The sequence below is a fragment of the Heterodontus francisci genome, chromosome 27 (assembly GCF_036365525.1).
Source record: "Heterodontus francisci isolate sHetFra1 chromosome 27, sHetFra1.hap1, whole genome shotgun sequence".
NCBI classification, from domain to species: domain Eukaryota; kingdom Metazoa; phylum Chordata; class Chondrichthyes; order Heterodontiformes; family Heterodontidae; genus Heterodontus; species Heterodontus francisci.
Genome location: NC_090397.1, coordinates 15,098,911 through 15,122,564, shown reverse-complemented (window position 1 = coordinate 15,122,564; position 23,654 = coordinate 15,098,911). Strand labels below are relative to the sequence as shown.

The following is a 23,654-nucleotide window of genomic DNA, read 5'->3' as shown; positions in this document are numbered from 1 at the left end:
TAATGGCGAGGGAAGGGAAGGAGTGGAGCACCTATTATCTTCCCACTGCCATAACATTTCACCAGCGACGGAGAGGTGGAGGATGGCCCGCCTGCCGAGAGGCCAATTGAGTCACTTAATTGGCAAAATAAGGGCCTCTTCCTGCCGCCGCTGGCATTTTACCAGCAGTAGCTGGGCCCTCTGCTGCATGGGGAGACTGCCTGGTAAACCCTGGCAACCTCTCTGCAGGCTCGGTGGGGTGCTCTCCTCTTTGCTGTGTGGCCCAAGGAGGGGCCCCCGGCAGCAATGGCTGCCCCGGTGGCAACCCCAACACCCGTGCTTCCCCCCGCCCCCCAACTTCCCACAAACTTTGGTCAAGGCGTGCCTGACTCCAGTTTCCCCAGACCTCACTTGCCTGGTTGGGAGGGTGACCTGTATTCATGGAGTCTTCTCTTCCAGGCACAGTTCCACAGTTCTTAGCAGTCCCAGTGGTACTGCTGAGCTGCAGGCCTCCAATTGGCCGGCAGCACCTGGGAGCTGATGCTCATCCTTTAATGGAACGGGAGCCCCGATGGCAACTAATTAGATTCCAGACTGCCGAAAATGCAGCTGAGGGCCCCACAAACAGCCGAGGCGGGGTTCTCCACGCACCCCCACTCCGGCTTTTGGGCCTGACAAGGTGACCAGGGTTGGGAAATAAATATTTGAGGGTACTAAAATTTTGAAAAGACAAGCAGAATAAAAAAGGTGGAGTAGCCCTGGTAAAAGATGACATAAGGACATTAGTAAGAAAGGATCTTGGCTCAGATGATCAGGAAGCAGCATCAGTATGGGTGGAGATTAGGAATAATAAGGGTCAGAAAACACTGGTGAGAGCAGGAGGTAGGGGGAGCGATGAATCACACGAGGGCCATCCCCACCTGACCTAAAAAGGCCACTGGACCACAGCTGGTGGGGCTGCCGATCAGTGAGTACAGGATGGCCTCCCATTGGCTCTCCAGCATCGGAAGCCCGCTAGCTGTCCTTGATTGGAAGGTGAGCCTGCTCTCTGGCCTTTAATTGGCAGAGGATTTGAAAATCCCCGTGGACATGCTTAAAGTATGCCATGCAGTGTCAGGACCCAGAGACAGCCCTCCTTTCCGGTTCCTGACCTGATTGAAAATCCAGCCCTTTGTGTCTGTCTTCACAGTAGAAGACTTAAAATATATACCAGAAATAGAGAGTAACCAAAGGGCTAATAAGAGTGAGGAATTTAAAGTAATTAATAGTAGCAGAGAAAAAGCATTAGAAAAACGTAAGGACTAAAAGCTGACAAATCTCCAGGAGCTGATGGCTTACATTCTATGGTTCTAAAAGAGGTAGCTACAGAGATGATTCTAGAATGGTCCCAGCAGATTGGAATTTAGCAAATGTAACACAGCTAGTCAAGAAAGGAGACAGAAAACAGGGAACTACAGGCCAGTTAGGCTATCAGTAGTCAAGACATCGCTGGAATTTAGTAAGGGAGAGACACAGAGACAGAGACAGAGACAGAGACAGAGAGAGAGAGAGAGAGAGAGAGAGAGAGAGAGAGAGAGAGAGAAAGGAAGGGAGGGGGGAAGGGAGGGGAGAGAGAGAGAGGGGGAGAGAGAGAGAGGGGGAGAGAGAGAGAGGGGGAGAGAGAGGGGGTGGAGGGGAGGGAGGGAGGGATGGAAAGGAGGGGTGGAAGGAAGGAGGGGTGGAAGGAAGGAGGGAAGAAGAAAAAATGTCTTAACAATGCACTTAGAAAATCAGAGCATCATCAGAGTCTACGTGGTTTTCTGAAAGGAGAATTGTTTGCCAAATATGTTTGTTTTTTCAGGATGTAACTAATACAGTAGATAAAGGGGAGCCAGCAGGTGTAGTACACACGAATTTCCAAAAGGCATTCGATACAGTTACACGCAAAAGGATGATATTTTTAATTTTTTTATTTTAGAGATACAGTGCTGAAACAGACCCTTCGGCACACAGAGTCTGTGCTGACCAATAACCACCCACTTATAGTAACCCTACAGTAATCCCATATTCCCGATCACCTACCTACACTAGGGGCAATTTACAATGGCCAATTTACCTATCACCTGCAAGCCTTTGGCTGTGGGAGGAAACCAGAGCACCCGGTGAAAACCCACGCGGTCACAGGGAGAACTTGCAAACTCTGCACAGACAGTACCCAGAATTGAACCCGGGTCCCTGAAGCTGTGAGGCTGCGGTGCTAACCACTGCGCCGCCCTTATGCAAGATAAGGGCTCATGGATTTAGGGATAATATATTAGTGTGGATGGAGGATTGGTTAACAGATAGGTGGCAGAGAATAGGGATAAACGGGGCATTTTCAAGTTGGCAAGATGTAACTAGTGGAGTGCCGCAAGGATCAGTGTTGTGGCCTTAGCTAATTACAATTTATATTAATGACTTAGATGAAGAGACCGAGAGTAATGTATCCATGTTTGCTGACGATGCAAAACTATGTAGGAATGTAAGCTGTGTGGAGAACACAAAGAGGCTGCAGAGATTTTTTTATTCTTTCATAGGACGTGGGCGCCACTGGCTAAGCCAGCATTTATTGCCCTTGAGAAGGTGGTGGCGAGCCGCCTACTTAAACCGCTGCAGTCCATGTGCTGTAGGCACGCCCACAGTTCTGTTAGGAAGGGAGTTCCAGGATTTTGACCCAGTGACAGTGAAGGAACGGTGATATAGTTGCAAGTCAGGATGGCATGTGGCTTGGAGGGGAACTTGCAGGTGGTGGTGTTCCCATGCATTTGCTGCCCTTGTCCTTCTAAGTGGTCGAGGTTGCAGGTTTGGAAGGTGTTGTCGAAGGAGCCTTGGTGAGTTTCTGCAGTGCATCTTGTAGATGGTACACACTGCTGCCACTGTGCATAGGTGGTGGAGGGAGTGAATGTTTAAGGTGGTGGATGGAGAGCCAATCAAGCGGCTGCTTTCTCCTGGATGTTGTGAAACTTCTCGAGTGTTATTAGAGCTGCACTTATCCAGGTAAGTGGAGAATATCCTATCACACTGATGACTTGTGTCTTGTAGATGGTGGACAGGCTTTTGTGAGCCAGGAAGTGAGTTACTCACTGCAGAATTCCCAGCCTCTGACCTGCTCTTGTAGCCACAGTATTTATATGGCTGGTCCAGTTCAGTGTCTGCTCAATGGTAACCCCCAGGATATTGACAGTGGGTGATTCAGTGATGGTAACGCCATTGAATGTCAAGGGGAGATGGCTGGATTCTCCCTTGGTGGAGATAAACATTGCCTGGCACTTATGTGGCGCGAATGTAATTTGCCACTTATCAGCCTGAATACTGTTCAGGTCTTGCTGCATATGGTCACAGACATGCTCGAATATCTGAGGAGTCACGAATGGTGCTGAACATTGTGCAATCATCAGCAAACATCCCCACTTCTGACCTTATGATGGAGGGAAGGTCACTGATGAAGCAGCTGAAATTGGTTGGGCCTAGGACATTATGCCGAGGAACTCCTGCAGTGATGTCCTGGGGCTGAGATGATTTATCTCCAACAACCACAACCATCTTCCTTTGTGCTAGGTATGACTCCAAGAAGTGGAGAGTTTTCCCGATTCCCATTGACTTCAATTTGGCGAGGGTTCCTTGATGCCATACTCAGTCAAATGCTGCCTTGATGTCAAGGGCAATCATTCTCACCTCACCTCTTGAGCTCAGCACTTTTGTCCATGTCTGGAGCAAGGCTGTAATGAGGTCAGGAGCTGAGTGGTCCTGGCAGAACACACACCGAGTGTCAATGAGAAGGTTATTGCTGAGTAAGTGCCACTTGACAGCACTGTTGACGACCCCTTCCATCACTTTGCTGATGATCAAGAGTAGGCTGACGGGGCGGTCATTGGGCAGGTTGGATTTGTCCTGATTTTTGCGTACAGGACATACTTGGGCAATTTTCCACATTGTCAGGTAGATGCCAGTGTTGTAGCTGTACTGGAACAGCTTGGCTAGGTGCGCAGCCAGTTCTGGGGTCTTCAGTACAATTTTCGGGATGTTGTAAGGACCCATAGCCTTTGCTGTATCCACTGCCTTTAACCGTTTCTTGGTATCATGTGGATTGAACTGAATTGGCTGAACACTGGGATCTGTGATGCTGGGGACCTCAGGAGGAGGCCGACATGAATCATCCACTCGGCACTTCAGGCTGTAGATAGTTCCAAATGCTTCACCCTTGCCTTTTGCACTGATGTGATGGGCTGTCCCATCATTAAGGATGCAGATGTTTGTGGAGCGTCCTCCTCCTGTTCGTTGTTTAATTGTCCACCACCATTCACGACTGGATGTGGCAGGACTGCAGAGCTTAGATCTGATCCGTGGCTGTGGGATCGCTTAGCTCTGTCCATCGCATGCTGCTTCTGCTGTTTTGCATGCATGTAGTCCTGTTATAGCATCACCGGGTTGACACCTCATTTTTACATATGCCTGGTGCTGCTCTTGGCATGCCCTCCTGCACTCTTCAATGAATCAAGGTTGATCCCCCAGCTTGATGGTAGTGGTAGAGTGAGATACAGACAGGTTAAGTGAATGGGCAACAGTGTCAGATGAGTATAATGTGGGGAAGTATGAGGTTATTCACTTTGGTACTAAGAATAGAAAAGTAGAATTTTTTTTTTTTTTTAAAAGGCATGAAACTTTTAAATGTTAATGTTCAGAGACATTAGTGTACTCGTAAATGGAAGACAAAGTTAGCATGCAGGCACAGCAATTTGGACGCAAATTGCCCTTTATTACAAGAGGATTGGAGTACAAGAATAAAAAGGTCTTGCTACAACGTGGAGGGCTTTGGTGAGACCACAGCTAGGAGTATTGTGCACAGTTTTGGTCTCCATATCTAAGGATATACTAGCATTGAAAGTAGTACAGCAAAGGTTCACGAGATCGGTTCTTGGGATTAGAGGGTTATCCTATCTTGACAGGATGAGTACAATGGGTCTACGCTCTCTAGCATTTAAAAGAATGAGAGGTGATCTCACTGAAACATACAAGATTCTGAAAGGCTCGACAAGATAGACACTGAGGTTCTTTCCCTTACCTAGGGAAGCTAAAATACGGGGTTGCAGTCTCAGGATAAGGAGTCGATCATTTTAGGACTGAGATAAGGAGAAATTTCTTCACTCAGGGTTGTGACTCTTTGGAATTGTCTACCCAGAGGGTTGTGGATGCTCCATGGTTGAGTATATTTAAGGCTGAGATAGACAGATTTTTGGTCTGTCAGGAAATCAATGGATATGGGGAGCAGACAGTAAAGTGGAGTCGAGGCAGAAATCAACAATGATCTTACTGAATGGCGGAGCAGGCTCAAGAGGCCATTTGGTCTACTCCTGCTCCTATTTCTTATGTTCTTATCTGTCTCAGTGGAATATAGTGCAGTGGTACTGAAGTCTGGACCTGATGGAATTTAGTGCAGTGTTATTACAATTCTGACCTGGTGGAATATAGTGTGGTGTTATTAAGATCTTGAACCGGTGGGACTGCAGTGTTATTAAAGTATTGGCTTGGTGAAATAATAGTGCGGTGCTTTTAAGGTCCTGATCTGGTTCTGTGAAATACAGCCCAGTTAAAAAAAAAATCTTCAGATGGCTCTCTTTACACTCTGAACATAGCCACAAGGTTGCTAACTAATAAAGATTTCCTTACCTCTAATACAAAGGCATCCTTTTTTCCATGTGAAAGATCCAGTTCTGAAACATCATCTGAACTTTCTGATTGGGACCTAAAGAGCCTGGAACGCTGCCTTGTTTCTGGGATTGGGGATCCAAACAGCTCCTCTAGGATCTCCTATTTTCAAAAGTGTATTGGACAGGAAATAAATGTTCCTTATGAAAAGATTTCACCATTCATTTCCTCTCCTGCTCCACAGAAAGCACTGATGTATTACAGGGATACAGTTCCAAGAACTCTGGTCACCTTCCAGTACCTCATTTAGTAACTATATGAGACTAGACAGTGAATACGTTTAGGCTTATTTGAGTGCTACTGGAGGAATGGAAGTCATCCCCGCCAAACCTACCCTGATCCTGTCTTCTACGGATGTCCAAACCCATGGATTTCCACGAGGGATCACTGGACAGTGATCAGGAGTGGGAACCTCGGCTACTTTCCCTTCCCTATCCAAGAGGTGCTGAGGGGAACTGCACCGCCCCAGTCATTGTCAGAGCTTAGATTACTTCACATGAACCTTGGACCTTCCTAATTTGTATGGCTGTCCTGCTCACTGTTAACTAAATGAGTTACTGAGGCCATAAGTTTCTCAATGTTAAGGCACGTTAAAATTTGATTCCAGGCTGGCTACTTCAGATTTTTGCAGAAACAATTTTTTTTCCAAATGTGTACAGAAGTCTGCAAATTTTACATGATGCCCTCCAGAAATATGCTTCTCAGATACATGGTGCTTGCAGTTTTATAGATGTAGTTGCTTTCATTTGGAAAGTACTGTGGATTGACCACTTTTCAATTGAAAACATTCCCCTGTGGGTTTTGGTAACCTTTGGTTCTTTTGGTATTTAGCTAGATAGTAGTGAGTGCAGTGGGTCCACATCCACTGGGGCTTTTGCAGGTCGAGGTGCAACCTGTGCATTATGTCCTTAAACTGGAAAATGCCGACATTAGTTGTGAGTGATGTTGTTATGTTACAGCTGAAGGGAAGGATGCAATTCTAGGTGTTAAACGCAAGAAAGACGCAGGAAAAATGCAAGCCTGCCAGCTACAGTGAGCCCCAGTCTCACTGACATCAGGTTGAATAGGTATGAATTTGGGGAATCAGGCCAATCACAACTTCTGTGGGTCCCATTATAGTAAAACTTGTGTGAAGTCAAAAGGGTTTAAAAAAAGCTACTTTAAGGTGGCCCCACACTGCTCCCGATAAATGTTCGGACACAAATTGTAGTCATCCCACAGACAGCGCTGGTGTTACTGCATTGAATCAATGCAAAATCTTTAGAATGACTGACCTAATAATTAGACATTCAACCCTTTAAAGCTGTTGCCACTTAGTACAAATTTCAACAAAAAAGCTAGAACTATATTAAGTTGATAAACACTATTTCCAGATACATTTATTCAACCCTCAAAAAGACAGGATCTCTAACTGACATCAGGTTTTGACAAGAAAATCTCCATTCTATGACTGTACATGACTTGTAGAGCCTTCAATTTATTTCAGGTGGGTGACCATCAATTTCAGTCAAGTGAATCTTTTTCTTTTCAAAACAGTGATGTGTTAAGCATGACCGGAAACCTGTCACAGCACAGAGCCGCACCTCCTTGTAGGAACAGCTCTGTCTATGAGTAATCTACGCGACTTCGAAATATGAAAACAAAAGAAAATGCTTCCTTTTTAACTACATATCTATCATGTTTCCATGCCACCATTTACAAGCCTCTTTAAATAAAACAGCTCCTATTAACTAGTCAACTTATTCTACTGGGACAATTTAATATTTCAAATTAAAACTTTATATTATTTATAGAATATATATATATGGGATTATCCACGATCATCACATCATTATTTTAACAAGAAAACAAAAAGTGTACTTCTACTTACCTCTCCAGGAAGTACTATCCTTAATATTAGGAATGTAGAGTTCCTGTTTGTAGCATACGCAAAACATTGCTCAGGGGTCATTAGGAACAGGAGTAGGCCATTCAGCCCCTCAAGCCTGTTCTGTCATTCAATTAAATCATGGTTGATCTATACCTCACCTCCATTTACCTGTTTTTGCAGAATATCCCTTAGCTAACAAAAATCTATCAACCTCGGTCTTGAAAGCTTCAACTGACTTCCAGCATCAACAGCTTTTTGGGGGAGGTGGCTCAGAAAGAAAGAGTTCCAGATTTCTACTACCCTTTCTGTGAAGAAGTGATCTTCTTCATGCAAGCGGTCCATGCTAACTGCGTATTATCTAGTCATGTGGTCAGTACTTACCAGGCTGCAATAATCAATTCCACACCAACACATTGTAGCCACGGTGGATTTTGTGTCTAATTCAAGTTATTTTTTTCATCCTACTTTTTAATTAGCATAGAGTTTAAACTGAGCTAAATATAACATTTTGACTTGAGTTTTTTTTTAAATTTCTGTCGCTTCACTTCTCCCACCAGCTCCCCTCTTTATGCCACACATGTCATTTTCTCTACAAGGTCTCTCTCCCACTATGTGTGTTGGGGAGGGTGGGTGGGGTGGTGGTATTCAGTCAAGGTTCATATATTCCTCCACAATTGCTGGCCATGTTGCTCCAGGACTGGAAAACAGCAAGTGTTCTATCGAGAGATGAGACAGACCAAGTCACTTTTTTTCTGGCTCACTGCAGGTCACACTGTCAACTATCTAAGAGCACAGACCTGAACTTGTAGCCTCCTGGCTAGGAAGCTATGGCCTTTACTATTGCTCCATAATTTTGTTTTTGAATATGTCAAAGATGTCAAATTTCAGGTGACAATGGTGTACAGAAGTACAGACCTGAACATTTGATTTTCACCAAATTCTTATAATTGTTTCACCGTATAGTTGAAGATTCTTGTTATGGACTTTTCACTAAAGGGAGGTTCACCCTTGAATATACGGCAATGTAATTCATCCCCATTACTACCTGGTATCAAGCTATCTTTTTGAAAATGAACAAGACCTCCACAAAGTCTACTGACACTTTCCTTTGGTTTGTATTTACACACACACACAAACATGCTTGTACTTACTGGAGGGTTTATCTCATAGATCTCCCTGTTCCTTATGATCATATCATTAATCCTTTTCTGCATATTTGATATATGTTGTTCATAAGAAGAATCACTTGGAGTCTTCCCTGCAATCTGTATACCACCTGGAGAGGGCAGCGCAGTCAGATATAAGCCAGTTGCAGACTAGAACAAAGGCAAAAAGAAGAAAAACGTTCAAATCATAAAATATAATGGCAGTTTCCATTCTAAATATGAACACAGGGATTTATAATGGAAAAAGTTGGTGGGCAGTGTGCACAGATTTAAGACTATAATATATTAATATTGTCAAGAAAACATTGCTATGCCAAATGAGGATTTTTAATTCCTCAGTTGAAAACTTACATTAAACATAAAAAAAGGAAAGCTGGAATATTACAGACAACTTTTAAAAAGGCTTTGCCATAGCTAAAAATGGCCACCACTATTTGCATTTGAAAACCTTGCACATTCCAAGGCATCAAAAGTGGAGACACATGTCTGATTAGCCTATACCCAAAACAATGGCATATCCTATTAATTCAGCTATCTGAGATTGCTTTCACTAGCAAGACATTCAAAGCCATCCTGGGACATTAACAGTGAAAGGGTGAACCCCTCCAGGTGAAAACATTGGCACCATGTGGCTTGAGAGATGGAAATTTCTAAACTTGAATCTCATTAGAAGGTACCAGAGAATACATAGACATTCATGTGAGCATCTGTCCATCTCTAACCCCTCTATTCAAGAAGGGGGGGGGGGGGGGCGTGCGGGGGGAGACAAACAGGCAACTATAGGCCAGTTAGCTTGACATCTGTCGTGGGGAAGGTGTTAGAATCGATCATTAAGGAGGCTGGGCACTTCGAAAAACTGGAGGCAATTGGGAATAGTCAGCATGATTTTGTGAAACCATGTTTAACCAATTTATTGGAGTTCTTTGAAGGAGTAACATGCGCTGTGGATAAAGGGGAGCCTGCTGACTTACTGTACTTGGAATTCCAGAAGGCATTTGACAAGATGCCACATAAAAGGTTACTGCGCAAAGTAGGAGCTCATGGTGGAGGGGTAACATATTAGCATGGATCAAAGATTGGCTGGCTGGCAGAAAAGAGTGAGTATGCGCAAATGGATCCTTTTCTGATTGGCAGGATGTGATAAGTGGAGTCCTGCAGTGGTTTGTGCTGGGGTCTCAATTTTTTACAATTTATATCAATGACTTAGATGACGGGAGCGATGGCTTGGTAGCTAAATTTGCAGATGACACATAGATAGGTAGGAAAGCATGTTGTGAAGAGGACATAAGGAGCTTGCAGACTGATATAGATAGGTTGAGTGAGTGGGCAGAAATCTGGCAGATGGAGTATAATGTGGGAAAATGTGAAGTTGTTTACGTTGGCACGAAGAATAAAAAAGCAGAGTAATACTTAAACGGAGAACGACTGCAGAATTCCAAGGTGCAGAGGGATATAGGTGTTCTGGTGCAGGAGTCACAAAAAGTTAGTACAGCAAGTCATAAAGAAGGCTAATGGAATGCTATCCTTTATGACAAAAGGAATTGAAAATAAAAGTAAGGATGTTATGCTTCAGTTATACAGGGCATTGATGAGACCACATCTCGAATACTGTGTGCAGTTTTGCTCTCCTTATTTAAGGAAGGATGTAAATGTGTTGGAGGCGGTTCAGAGGAGGTTTACTAGATTGATACCTGGAATGAGCGGATTGTCTTATGAGGAAAGGTTGGACAGTCTGGGCTTATTTTCACTGGCATTTAGAAAAGTGAGGGGATACTTGATTGAAGTAGATAAGATCCTGACCGGTCTGGACAAGGTGGATGTGGAAAGGATGTTTCCTCTTGTGGGTGAGTCCAGAACTAGGGGGCACTGTTTTAAAATTAGGGGTCGCCCTTTTCAGACAGAGATGAGGGGAAATTTTTTCTCTCAGAGGGTTGTGCAACTTTGGAACACTCTGCCGCAGAAGGTGGTGGAGGCGGGCTCATTGAATGTTTTTAAGGAGGAGGTAGAGAAATTCTTGTTCGGCAAGGGAGTCAAAGGTTATCGGGGATAGATGGGAGTGTGGAATTTGAGACACAAACAGATCAGCCAGGATCTTATTGAATGGCGGAGCAGGCTCGAAGGACTGAATGACCTACCTCTATTCCTAATTCATATGTTAGTAACCTGCCCCCACCACACTCTCAGACAGTGCATTCCAGACCTGAACCACTCGCTGCACGAAAAGGTTTTTCCTCATGTCACTTTTGCTTCTCTTATCAAATACTTAAAATCTGTGCCCTCTCATTCTCGATCCTTTCACGAGTGGGAACGGTTTCTCTCTAACTACTCTCTTCAGATCCCTCATGATTTTGAATACCTCTATCAAATCACCTCTCAACCTTCTCTTCTCCAAGGAAAAGAGTTCCAACTTCTCGAAACTATCTTCATAACTAAAGTTTCTCAGCACTGGAACTATTCTCGCGATTCTTTTCTGTGCTCTCTCCAATGCCTTCACGTCTTTCCAAAAATGCAGCGCCCAAAACTGGAAGCATTACTCCAGCTGAGGCCGAACTAGTGTCTTACACAAGTTCAGCATAACTTCTCTGCTCTTGTACTCTATGCCCCTATTAATAAAGCCCAGGATACTGTATGCTTTATTAACTGCTCTCTCAACTTGTCCTGCCACCTTCAATGGCTTATGCACATATACACCCAGGTCCCTCTGCTCCTGCACCCCGTTTAGAATTGTACCCTTTATTCTATATTGTTTCTCTATGTTCTTCCTGCCAAAATGAATCAGTTCACATTTCTCTACATTGAACTTTATCTGCCACCTGTCTGCCCATTCCACCAACTTGTCTATGTCCTTTTGGAATTCTACACTATCCTCCTCACAGTTCACAATGCTTCCAAGTTTTGTATCATCTGAAAACTTTGAAACTGTGCCCTGTACACCAAGGTCTAGGTCATTAATACAGATCAGGAAAAGTAAGGGTCCCAACACTGATCCCTGAGGAACGCCACTACAAATGTTCCTCCAGTCTGAAAAACATCCATTAACCACTACTCTTTGTTTCCTGTCACTCAGTCAATTTTGTATCCATGTTGCTACCATTCCTTTTATTCCATGATCTATAAGTTTGCTTACAAGTCTGTTGTGTGGCACTGTATCAAACGTCTTTTGAAAGTCCACGTATAGCACACCAACAGCATTACCCTCATCAACCCTCTCTGTTACTTCCTCGATAAACTCCAGCAAGTTAGTTAAACATGATTTTCCCTTTAAGAAATGCATGCTGGCTTTCCTTAATTAACCCGCATTTGTTCATGTGACTATTAATTTTGGAGTTACTTTTTCCAGAAGATTCCTCACCACTGAAGCTAAACTGACTGGCCTGTAGTTGCTGGGCTCATCTTTACACCCTTTTTTGTGCAGAAGCCAGAAGGACTGTCTCTCTCTCTCTCTCTCTCCAGAAGGGCTGGTGGGGCATGCGAAGCCTAGATGTCGGCTGCTAGATCCACCAAGACAGACACAGAGAAGGAAGCCTTCTGCTCAACTGTTTCCAAGAACAATCATCAACACAGAACTTCAGGACCATGAATTCAACCAGAAGACGACTAAAGTCTTGGGGCGGCGCAGTGGTTAGCACCGCAGCCTCACAGCTCCAGCGACCCGGGTTCAATTCTGGGTAGTGCCTGTGTGGAGTTTGCAAGTTCTCCCTGTGACCGCGTAGGTTTTCGCCGGGTGCTCCGGTTTCCTCCCACAGCCAAAAGACTTGCAGGTTGATAGGTAAATTGGCCATTATAAATTGCCCCTAGTATAGGTAGGTGGTAGGGAAATATAGGTACGGTGGGGATGTGGTAGGGATATGGGATTAGTGTAGGATTAGTATAAATGGGTGGTTGATGGCTGGCACAGACTCAGTGGGCCGAAGGGCCTGTTTCAGTGCTGTATCTCTAAATAAAAAAATAAATACATAAATAAAAAATAAAAAGTTACTAGATAATACAGAATGTGTATTACTTTTCATTTGCTCTGGACTCTAATCCAACAAAAACCTATTCCTCAGCACTCTGTAATCTATATGTGTATGTATAATTCTTGTGTGTGTATGCAAAGTGTAGCGTAATTTTATTATTTTTATTTAGATCGGGTTTAGATTTTTAACCTTAATAAACTCACCTCTTATATAAACTCAAGAAAACCAGTCCGATTGGTTCCTTTACGATCACAACAAAGGTAAAAGGTAAAACACTCACTGAAATCTACTGTCTACTGTCACGTCAATTGTTTAAAAAATAAACCCTGTTGCGGTCAAATAAAGGAAGAACAAGAGGGGAGCCTTGTGATCCCTCCTCACCTGATCGTAATAATATAAATTAAGAGTCCTTTCACATTGAAATTACAACACTGAAACTGGGGGCTCAGCTCAGACAGTCCGTCTCATCCTCCACATCAGCAGTGGTCCTAATTCTACGTGCTTGCTCTGTTCCCATATCCTTTTATTTTCCTTTTCCTCCATCTGCCTACTCACCGATTCTTAAATAGCGACATGGTCTTTGCTTCAATCACTAATACTGGTATCGTATTCCACAACTCTGCCAACTTCGATGTAAAAACGTTTCTCGTACTCTTGTCCCTAAACCTCTTTCATTTAATCTTATATTTATGCCATAATCTTCCGATCTCAACTTTATTTTCACTTTCCTGGTTCAGCTTCTTCCCACCTAAATCTGTGACTCTTCTGACACCCTTCACCACTTTTAACCCTAATCGTCTCCTTTTCACCATGAACATCCAGTCTTCCTGAACCCCCACACCCCACCAGGACAGCCTGTGAGCCCTTCATTTCTTCCTTGAATGGAGGACCAACCACTTGCCATTCACCACCAACCTTTTCCTCCTTCTGGCTGAACATGTTCTTACATTGAACAACTTCCCATTTGACATTTGACTTCCTGCTACCGCCCCGAACTGGAAAACTTTATCAACTTTGTTTTTAATTTCTACCCTTCTCTCACCTTTACATGGTCCATCTCCGACACTTCCCTTCCTCGACTTCTCTATCTCCATCTCTGGTGATAGGTTGTCCACTAATATCCATTATAAATACACTGACTCCCACAGCTACCTCGACTACACTTCTTCACACCCTGCCTCCTGTAAGGACTCCATTCCATTCTCCCAGTTTCTCTGTCTCCGCCGCATCTGCTCTGATGATGCTACCTTCCATGACAGCGCTTCTGATATGTCTTCCTTTATCCTCAACTGAGGATTCCCTCCCACTGTGGTTGACAGGGCCCTCAACTGTGTCCGACCCATTTCCCGCGCCTCTACCCTCACCCCTTCCCCTCCCTCCCAGAACCGCGACAGGGTTCCCCTTGTCCTCACTTTCCACCCCATCAGCCTCCATATCCAAAGGATCCTCCTCCGCCATTTCCGCTACCTCCAGCGTGATGCCACTACCAAATGCATCTTCCCCTCCCTTCACCTATCAGCATTCCGAAGGGATCGTTCCGTCCGTGACACCCTGGTCCACTCCTCCATTACCCCCACCACCTCGTCTCCTTCCCATGGCACCTTCCCCTGCAATCGCAGGAGGTGTAATACCTGCCCATTTACCTCCTCTCGCCTCACTATCCCAGGCCCCAAACACTCCTTTCAGGTGAAGCAGCGATTTACTTGTACTTCTTTCAATGTAGTATACTGTATTCACTGCTCACAATGTGGTCTCCTCTACATTGGGGAGATCAAACGCAGACTGGATGACCGCTTTGCGGAACACCTCCGCTCAGTCCGCAAGCAGCTTCCGGTTGCTTGCCATTTTAACACTCCCCCCTGTTCTCATGCTCACATCTCTGTCCTGCGAATGCTGCAGTGTTCCAGTGAACATCAACGCAAGCTCGAGGAACAGCATCTCATTTACCAATTAGGCACACTACAGCCTGCCAGACTGAACATTGAGTTCAATAATTTCAGAGCATGACAGGCTCCCCATTTTACTTTTATTTTTAGTTTTTTTTTTCCTTTTTTTTAAATATATTTTATCTGTGTTTATTTTATTTTATTTCATCTTAGTTTGTTCAGTTTGCTTACCCAGTGTTTTTTTTTCATGTCTGTACTTGCGGCTGTTCAATTTTCAGTCCATTAACACCCTATCTGTACTAATGTTTTGTCTTTCAACACACCATTAACATATTGTTTGCCTTCGCTCCACGACCTTCTGGTCAGCTATTCTGTTACCTTGTCCTATTTACACCTTCTCCTTTGTTATCTCTTGCCCCACCCCCACTATACTTGCTTATAAAGTTTTACATTTCTAATATTTGCTAGGTCTGAAGATGGGTCACTGACCTGAAACATTAACTCTGCTTCTCTCTCCACAGTTGCTGCCAGACCGGCTGAGTATTTCCAGCATTTCTTGTTTTTATTTCCCATTTGACTCCGTTCACTTCTTCTGAATAAAAGGTGTTGCTATGGGAACTTGTTTAGCCACTAGCTCTGCCTGTCTTTTTGTGGGATATGTGGAACATTCTCTGTTACAGTCCTACTCAGGTCCCCTCCCTTGCCTTTTTTTTTTTCAGTACACTGAAAACTGTATTGGTGCTGCTTCCTCCTCTCACTCCAAACTGGAAATTTTCATCAACTTTGTGTCCAATTTCCAACCTTCCCTCGCCTTCACATTGTTCATCTCTGACCCTTCCCATTCTCGATTTTTCTATCTCCAGTTCTGGCGATAGGCTGTCAACCAATGTCCGCTATAAGCCCAATGACTCCCCCAACTACCTTGACAAACTTCCTCCCACCCTGCTTCCATTAAGTAATATATAACATTCTCAGCTTCTCTGTCTCTGTCACATTTGTTCTGACAATGCCACCTTCCACAACGTGTCTTCCTTTTTCCTGAACTGAGGGGTCTCCTCCACTGTGGTTGACGGAGTCCTCGACCTTACCCTTCCTGTTTCCAGTACTTCTACCCTCACCCCTTCCCCTCACTCCCAGAAATCCAATAGGATTCCCCTTGTTGTAATCTTCCACCTAACCAGTTGCCACATTCAACGAATCATCCTCTGCCATTTCTGACACCTCCAGCATGATGCCAGCACCAAACACATCTTACTCTCCCCTTTCAGCAGTCTGAAAGGCAAACTTCCCACTGCACCACCCTGGTCCACATTTCCAACTCTCGCAAAATCCACTCCCCTTCCCACAGGACCTTTTCATACAAGCGCAGGTGATGCAGCACCTGCCCTGTTACCTCCTCTCTTCCCACTGTCTTGGGCCCCAAACACACTTTCCTAGTGCAACAGCAATTTACTTGTATCTATTTCAATTTAATATTCTGTATTCACTGCTCATGGTACAGTCTCTTCTATATTAGGGAGACCAGAGGCAGTTTGGACGTTTGCCTTGTTGAACATCTCAGTTCATTCTGCAATCGGCAAATTGGGCGGCGCAGTGGTTAGCACCGCAGCCTCACAGCTCCAGCAACTTGGGTTCGGTTCTGGGTACTGCCTGGGTGGAGTTTGCAAGTTCTCCCTGTGACTGCGTGGGTTTCCGCCGGGTGCTCTGGTTTCCTCCCACCGCCAAAGACCTGCAGGTTGATAGGTAAATTGACCATTGTAAATTGCCCCTAGTGTAGGTAGGTGGTAGGGAATATGGGATTAATGTAGGAGGGGATGTGGTAGGGAATATGGGATCAATGTAGGATTAGTATAAATGGGTGGTTGATAGTCGGCACAGACTCGGTGGGACGAAGGGCCTGTTTCAGTGCTGTGTGACTATGACTCTAATCGTGACCCTGAGCGACTGGTCGCTTGCCATTTTAATTCTCTGTCCCACTCTAACCTCGGCCACATATTGGAACATTTGTTCCCCTAGTTCTGGACCTTCGCTCAATAGAAACAGTCTATTTGCTGTTTGCTCTGACTATCCCATCATAATAGTTTTACTTTCCTATTTTCCTCTTTACTATCCTATTATGTGTCATGAAAATATGTAACAGATTTTTACTTCAGTTTTTGAATTCCCTGCAAGCATAACCAAACTTAGGCATAAGCACAGTAAACAAATGACTGTAGACCTTCATTCCAGACTTTTTGAAGTTGTGGGCATTCCTGGAATGAATCCCATGTTAATGAAATATACAATATTTGAATGTTTATCTGCACTCGAGGGTTTAATGCGGTGTTCTGTTAGATTTAGTGAAGCATTTACTCACAGCAAGGCCCATCAACATGTTTTCACCAACTGTAATCTGAATCCTTAGCCCAAAGAGTGCATTCATTCCTCTCAGTTTTAGTTTGTTCATCAGCTGGGTGTGAAGTTCATACTCCATGAATGGCAGCAGATTGCTTATCGCAGTGGCATTGGCCTCACCCTGAGTTTTCTTCTTTTGACGACACAGCCTATGTCAAGGGACCAGCAGATGTCAGCACATCTTGGCAACAAATGCTAATATGCAGTCAGGTCAAAATGATCTAAACACTAAGAGCACATTACCTAGCCTGAATTAAGCAGCCTTTTCCAGTTACTGCTGCTTCTAAGGGAGGTTCAATTGTGGTGAAGAGAACATCTGGAACCTTCTGCTTCCGACAAACATAACAATATGTGAGGTGTGCAGGGAAAGGCATATTTAACTCATCATAAGGAATGTGACAGAAACTGCAGCCCAGAGATGATGTTTCATCCAATCTGGAAAAAGGAGACACATTCTAATGAAATCATACACCTTCAAATAACTGAACACAATTATTTTTTGCAAATATTTAGAAAACAGCATACAGGGGCCCTTTAAAGTTTTAGTAACTAGTCAATACAACTGTTTCTCTTGCGCCTTCTAAATAAAATAATTAACTCTCATTTTGCTGCTAACTTCCTGCAGCTCAAAAGAAAAGATTAGCTGTTAATCTTACTAACCCATACAAGAGACATTTCCATCTACAGCAATCCAGAAGTATAAAACACAATTTTTGCAGTAGTATATACATTCAAAAAAATTCTGTCATATCTGTATCAACACAATTGTATTCTGAAAGAAATTAGAACCCCAAATGGCTTTCAAAAAAATTATATAGTGCTCGAAACAGATCAATAGGCTCGTTACTGTGGGACATTCAGAAATAAAGGGACTTAACCAAGCATTATATTGGTTGCTTACATTAACCATCATGTTCTTTGCTAATTCATCATTGAAATAACACTTCAGTTTGACTTTCCTGTGTCTTTAATCATAATCACAAGAAATGCAAGACATTTTCTCCAGTTACAAAATGGAAAATTAGCAAGCAATATTAAATATGGTTAGTATTTTAGAGTTACCTTGATGCAAGCTGTTAGGTAACAACAACAGCATTTCAATTTCTTGCCAATCGATGCCAAATTTCAAACTTTGTTAGTAGAACGAAATGAATTGTTTGGACCTGCCCCCTTCACTGTAATGGTTTAACCTACCCTAATATAGAAGCACTATCCTGGCACTGAAGAAAAAAATCAAACTCTCCCTTCTCTGACCCTGTGGAAAAGAAGCTAGGCTGCCTTGACAACCTGTGTTCACTGCAGCCTTCCACACTGCAGTCTTGAAGCATCTTTGGATTCAGTACAGCCGCAGTGCCTGAAGCAGACAAGATACAGACTTCTTCACTGTGGGAAATAAATTAACAGAAATTTATTGAGACATTGTATCAAACAAAGAAAAGTGCAGAAAAAGTACTTATTTTCAGATCCCACATAATCATAACACTGTTTTGTATGCTGTGACTCAGAAGAGTATGTATAAATACATAGTGTAATTACGGTGAAAAAGTTGTACAAAAATACCGTTGAAGACAATGAAGAAAAAACATTCCATACTTCAGTTTGATACTACAATCATCTACCACCCTATGGGCAACATAATTTGAGTAATGATTTCTCTTCTATTGCTCCCCCTTGTATGGCCTCTATCTCTGCTCTCTTAAGTCCAAAGTTCGCAGACCTGAACATTTATGGTGGTGAAGTGGTTTGTCTGTTCATTGCAGATATGGGTTGGCCACATAAAGCACTATTGGGTCCTGCTGTGTTGTGTAAAAACTGCTTGCTATGTCAGCTTCATCCTGGAATGCAAAAGACAACCCCTGATACAAACTGCCTTCTTAAACCCCTCTTCCTCTTCCCCTGCCCCCTCCACCTCTATCCAGTGTGAGGAGCTCATAGACTTTTTTGTCACAAGATCAAGACCATCCATTCACCTGCCTCTGTCACTTTCCTCCCTTCCCCAAGCCAAACGCCCCCTGATAGTCCCCCTTGCCTGAACGCTCATCTTTATTTCCCCTCATGCCCTCTCAGAGCTCAGTTTATCCAAGAAACTCACTTCCTGCTCCCTCAACCCTATTCCCACCAAACAGCTGACCACCCAACTTCTCTTCCTGGCTCCCATATTAGCTGATATTAATAGTTCCTTCTCTGCAGGTACTAACTCCTTCCCATCAAATCTGCCATCATCAGCCACTTGCTCAAAAAAAACACACCTTTGACCTCTGCATCCTTGTAAACTAACATTCCATCCACAATCTCCCTTTCCTTTCCAAAATCCTTGAATGTGTTGTCGCCTCCTAAATCCATGCACATTTTACCCACAACTCCATGTATGATCACCTCCAATCAGGTTCCTGCCCTGCCACAGTACTGAAATGGCTCCGATCAAGGTTACAAATTGCATCCTATGAGACTGTGAACATGGGAAACTAACCCTTCTCATCTTTCTTGACCTGTCGGCAGTCTATGGCATGGCTGACCACACCATCCTCCCCCAGCACCTCTCCTCCATCATCCAGTTGGGTAGGGATTCCTATCTAGCCAGTAGTAGCCAGTGAATCATCTGCAATGGCTTCCTGCTCCCATACCCTTACTACTGAGGGTTCCCCCCAGGATCGATCCTTGGCCTCTTCCTATTTCTCATCTACATGCTGCTCCTCAGCAACATCAGCCAAAAACAGAGTCAGGTTTCACAAGTATACTGACAATACCCAGCTCTACTTCACCACCACCTCTCTCAACCCCCCACTGCCTCTGTTTTCACAGCTTGTCCAACATCCAGCACTGGAAGAGCAGAAGTTTCCTCTAACTAAATTTTTTCTGATTCATTCAGGAGATGTGGACATCACTGGCAAGACCAGCATTTATTGCTCATCCCTCATTGCCCTCAAGAAGTCGACGTGGTGCAGGTAGACCCACAGCACTGTTAGTGAAGCAGTTCCAGGATTTTGACCCAGTGACAGTGAAGGAACGGCAATATATTTCCAACTATTTGTCTGCTGCCTTTGTCCTTCTAGGTAGTAGAAGGGTTTGGAAGGTGCTGTCAAAGGAGTCTTGGCGAATTGCTTCAGTGTACCTTTAGATGGTACATAGTGCTGCCACGGTGCACTGGTGGCAGAGGGAGTGAATGTTTAAGGTGGTGGATGGGGTACCCATCAAGCAGGCTGCTTTTCCTGGATGGTGTTGAGCTTAGAGTGTTGTTGGAGCTGCACTCATCCAGGCAAGTTGAGAGCATTCCTTCACATTCCTCTGACTTGTGCCTTGTAGATGGTGGGAAGGTTTTGGGGAATCAGGAGATGAGTTATTTGCTGCAGATTTCCCAGCCTTTGACTTGCTTTTTTGGCCACAGTATTTATGTAGCTGGTCCAGTTAAGTTTCTGGCCAATGGTAATCCCCAGGATGTTGATGATGGAGGATTCAACGGTGGTAACGCTGTTGAATGTCAAAGGGAGGTGGTTAGACTCTTTCCTGTCGGAGATGGTCAATGTCTGGCATTTGTGTGCTGTGAATGTTACTTGCCACTTATCAGCCTAAACCTGAATTTGTCCAGGTCTTGCTGCATCCAGGTACAGACTTCTTCAGTATCTGAGGAGTTGAGAATGAAACTGAGCACTGTGCAATCATCAGCGAACATCCCCACTTCTGACCTTATGATGGAAGGAAGGTCATTGATGAAGCAGCTAAAGATGATTGGGCCTGGAACAATATTGGGAAGATTGAGGCCATTCTTTGGTCTTTGCCATAAACTACATTCCTTCGCCATTGGCTCTATACTTATACCCTGGCCCCTGTATTGAGGCTAAATCTTGGCTTCCTATTTCATCCTCAGGTGAGCTCCAAACCACATATCCATTAAAACCAAGACCACCTACTTCCAATACATAACATCGCCAGTCTCCGTCACTGCCTCAATTCATCTGCTGCTGAAACCATTATCCGTGCCTTTGTCATCTCTAGATCTGACTATTCCAATGTGTTCCTAGCCATTTCCCATTTTCCACCTTCCGCAAACTTGAGCTCATTCAAATCTTTGCTGCCTGTACGTGAACGTGCACCAAGCCCGTTCATCATCGCCCCTATGCTCCCTGAATTACAGTGGCTCCCATTCCAGGAATGCTTTGAATTTAAAATTTGCATCCTTGTTTTCAAATCCCTCCATGGCCTCTGCCCTCGCATCTCTGTAACCTCCTCCAGCCCTACAACTCTCCAAAATCTCTATGCTCCTCCAAATCTAACCTCATACGCACCCCTGACTGCAGTCGCTCCAACACTGGCAGTCGTGCCTTAAGCTACCTCGGCCCTAAGCTCTGGAATTCCTTCTGTAAAGCTCTCTGCCTCTCTCTCCCTTCAAGACTCTCCTTAAAACCTAAATCTCTGACCAAGCTTTTGATCACCTGCCCAAATATCTTGTGTGGCTTGGTGTCAAATTTTGCCTGATGTTCCTGTGAAGTGCCTCGAGAGGTTCTACTATGATAAAGGAGCTATATAAATGCAAATTGTTGTTATATGGTACTTTGCACTAAATAGCCTAACTTTTTGCACCCTTAAGGAGACCAGCAGTTGTTACCATTTCTTCTGGGATCAGCAAGTAGTGAAATCAGTCTCAGATCATTACAAATGAATCAGACTGCGCTGAGGTCCTATGTAGAATGACATTAAAATGGATGAACAAGGGACGCAAGACTCAAAACATCCTTCTCAACAAGGGTAACAATAGTAGGAGATATTTATTACGCAATACTATACATGGACTTTTTTGACAGAGAACTGAAACTGGAAGAGCATTTTAAACAAAAGAACATTCGCCCTCCGACACCCGCCCACTTCCTCCTCGCCCCAGCCAAAGCTTCCCTTCCCCTTTAATGGGCAGCTAACATTGCAAAAACTATAGCATTTGCAAATCTGACATTAATTGCATATCTATGACATATATGTATAGTTTATATATGTCTGTATATATGAATACGTATTATGTATATGTATTTTGAATCTTATTCCTAATATTAAATTGCGAAAATATCAGCTGTCGAGACGGTATTTATAAAATAGGTATAGCACAGTACAAAAATATACTGCAGGCTATTCTCAATCACCTATATCATAGAGGACACACACTAAACGATTCATAGAAAAATTACACACTCACCAGATGCTGGTTGATTCACTGTATCCAATCACTGCATGGCAACCAAGAGCTTTGCCATGTGACTTGATTTCTTGTCGGATTTCTGCCCACCAAGCATCACGAGTTTCAGGTTCATCTAAGCAGAGGAAGCAAAACAAAGAAATCAACAGATGAGCAAAGTTTATTAATGTAACACAAAATAAACCACACAAATTTCTGAAGAAATCCATTTCCTCGTTCTTTGTGGCATTTTTGACTAGATTTTCAGATCCATAAAAACTGAAGAAGTGATTACAGCAGTCTACACTCCCTGAACAGAACACGATATGGTCCTATAGAAATATAATTTGATGGTGATAGAACACAAAAAAAAACTGGAATCACCAAAAGTGGCCACGAAGGTGTCGAATTGTTAATAAAACCCAACAGGTGCACTAATGTCCTTTACTGTTGTCCTTACTCAGTCTGGTGTACATGAGACTCCAGTCCCACAGCAACGTGGTTGACTCTGAACTCACCTCTAGCCAAGCAAGCCAATCAGTTGTATCAAATCGCTAACAGTTCAAGAAAAGCAGCTCAATACAACCTTTTCAGGGCAACTAGGGATGGGCAATAAATACAGGCCTTGCTGGCAATGCCCACATCCTAAGAATGATTTTTTTTTTAAAAGCTGAAGCTTTTATTTAAAGTATCTGAACAGATGTGGGATGATGTCCTGGGCAGAATGAAACAGTGAGTATTGGTGGTACTGAGATGAGACTAAACTTGGCAGTCATACTTCATGTTGCTATGCTCAGCGACCATACAGAACATCTGGTTCCAAGAGGTTCGCCTTGTTCAGTAAGGAGCACAGAGCTATTTCTTGGAGCTAGAGAATGTCAGGAGACCCGAATGTTTCAAACTATTTTCTCTGATGAAAAAGCTCAATACAAATGTTAGCAGCAAATTGATAAAAATAAAATTAAGACGTTTGAAATCACTGTAGATGGCCCCAAAATTTGATAATCATGACAGTTAGGTGAGTATTACAAAGCAGGTATCACTCTATCTACAGTTAGCAAAAGAGCATTGAACTTCAGCAACATTTATTCCAATGACTTGTTGATTTACAATACACTTGGGCAACTCAGAAAATATGATGAAACCTTTAAAGACACTTTCAACTATTTTTACAAATAAGTATCATCAGTATTCAACCACACACAAGATTCTGTAGCAAGGCACTTCACAGAACCACAGAGCACTGGAGGTCATTTGGTCCATTGTGCTGGTGCTGGATTTTTGAAAGAGCTAACCAATTAGTCCCACTCTCTTACTATTTCCCCAAAACCCTGTAAGTTTCTCCTTTCCAATACCCTTTTGAATGTTGCTACTGAATTGGCTTCCACCAACCTTTCAGGTAGTGCCTTCCGGGTCATCATAACTTGCTGCTTAACAAGAATTCTCGTCTCACACCCACCAGCCACCCTGGTTTTTTTGTGGGTTATCTTAAATCTCTGTCCTCTGGTTACCAAC

General features: G+C 43.6%; 1 protein-coding gene across 12 annotated transcripts in view; it reads right to left on the bottom strand.

The window, feature by feature from the left end:
- Window positions 1-23,654, bottom strand: part of c2cd5 (C2 calcium dependent domain containing 5) — a 148,837-nt gene that overhangs the window by 35,709 nt on the left and 89,474 nt on the right. For 7 of the 12 annotated variants that reach the window (XM_068058899.1, XM_068058896.1, XM_068058900.1 and 4 more), the window contains 6 exons: window positions 22,161-22,275; window positions 18,173-18,361; window positions 17,222-17,413; window positions 16,941-17,127; window positions 8,725-8,889; window positions 5,665-5,805 (listed from right to left, as the gene is read on the bottom strand). In XM_068058899.1, coding sequence (XP_067915000.1) covers window positions 5,665-5,805; window positions 8,725-8,889; window positions 16,941-17,127; window positions 17,222-17,413; window positions 18,173-18,361; window positions 22,161-22,275 — 989 coding nt within the window. The remainder of the gene's footprint in view (window positions 1-5,664; window positions 5,806-8,724; window positions 8,890-16,940; window positions 17,128-17,221; window positions 17,414-18,172; window positions 18,362-22,160; window positions 22,276-23,654) is intronic. The other 5 variants (XM_068058905.1, XM_068058909.1, XM_068058901.1 and 2 more) reach the window with 2 other exon arrangements.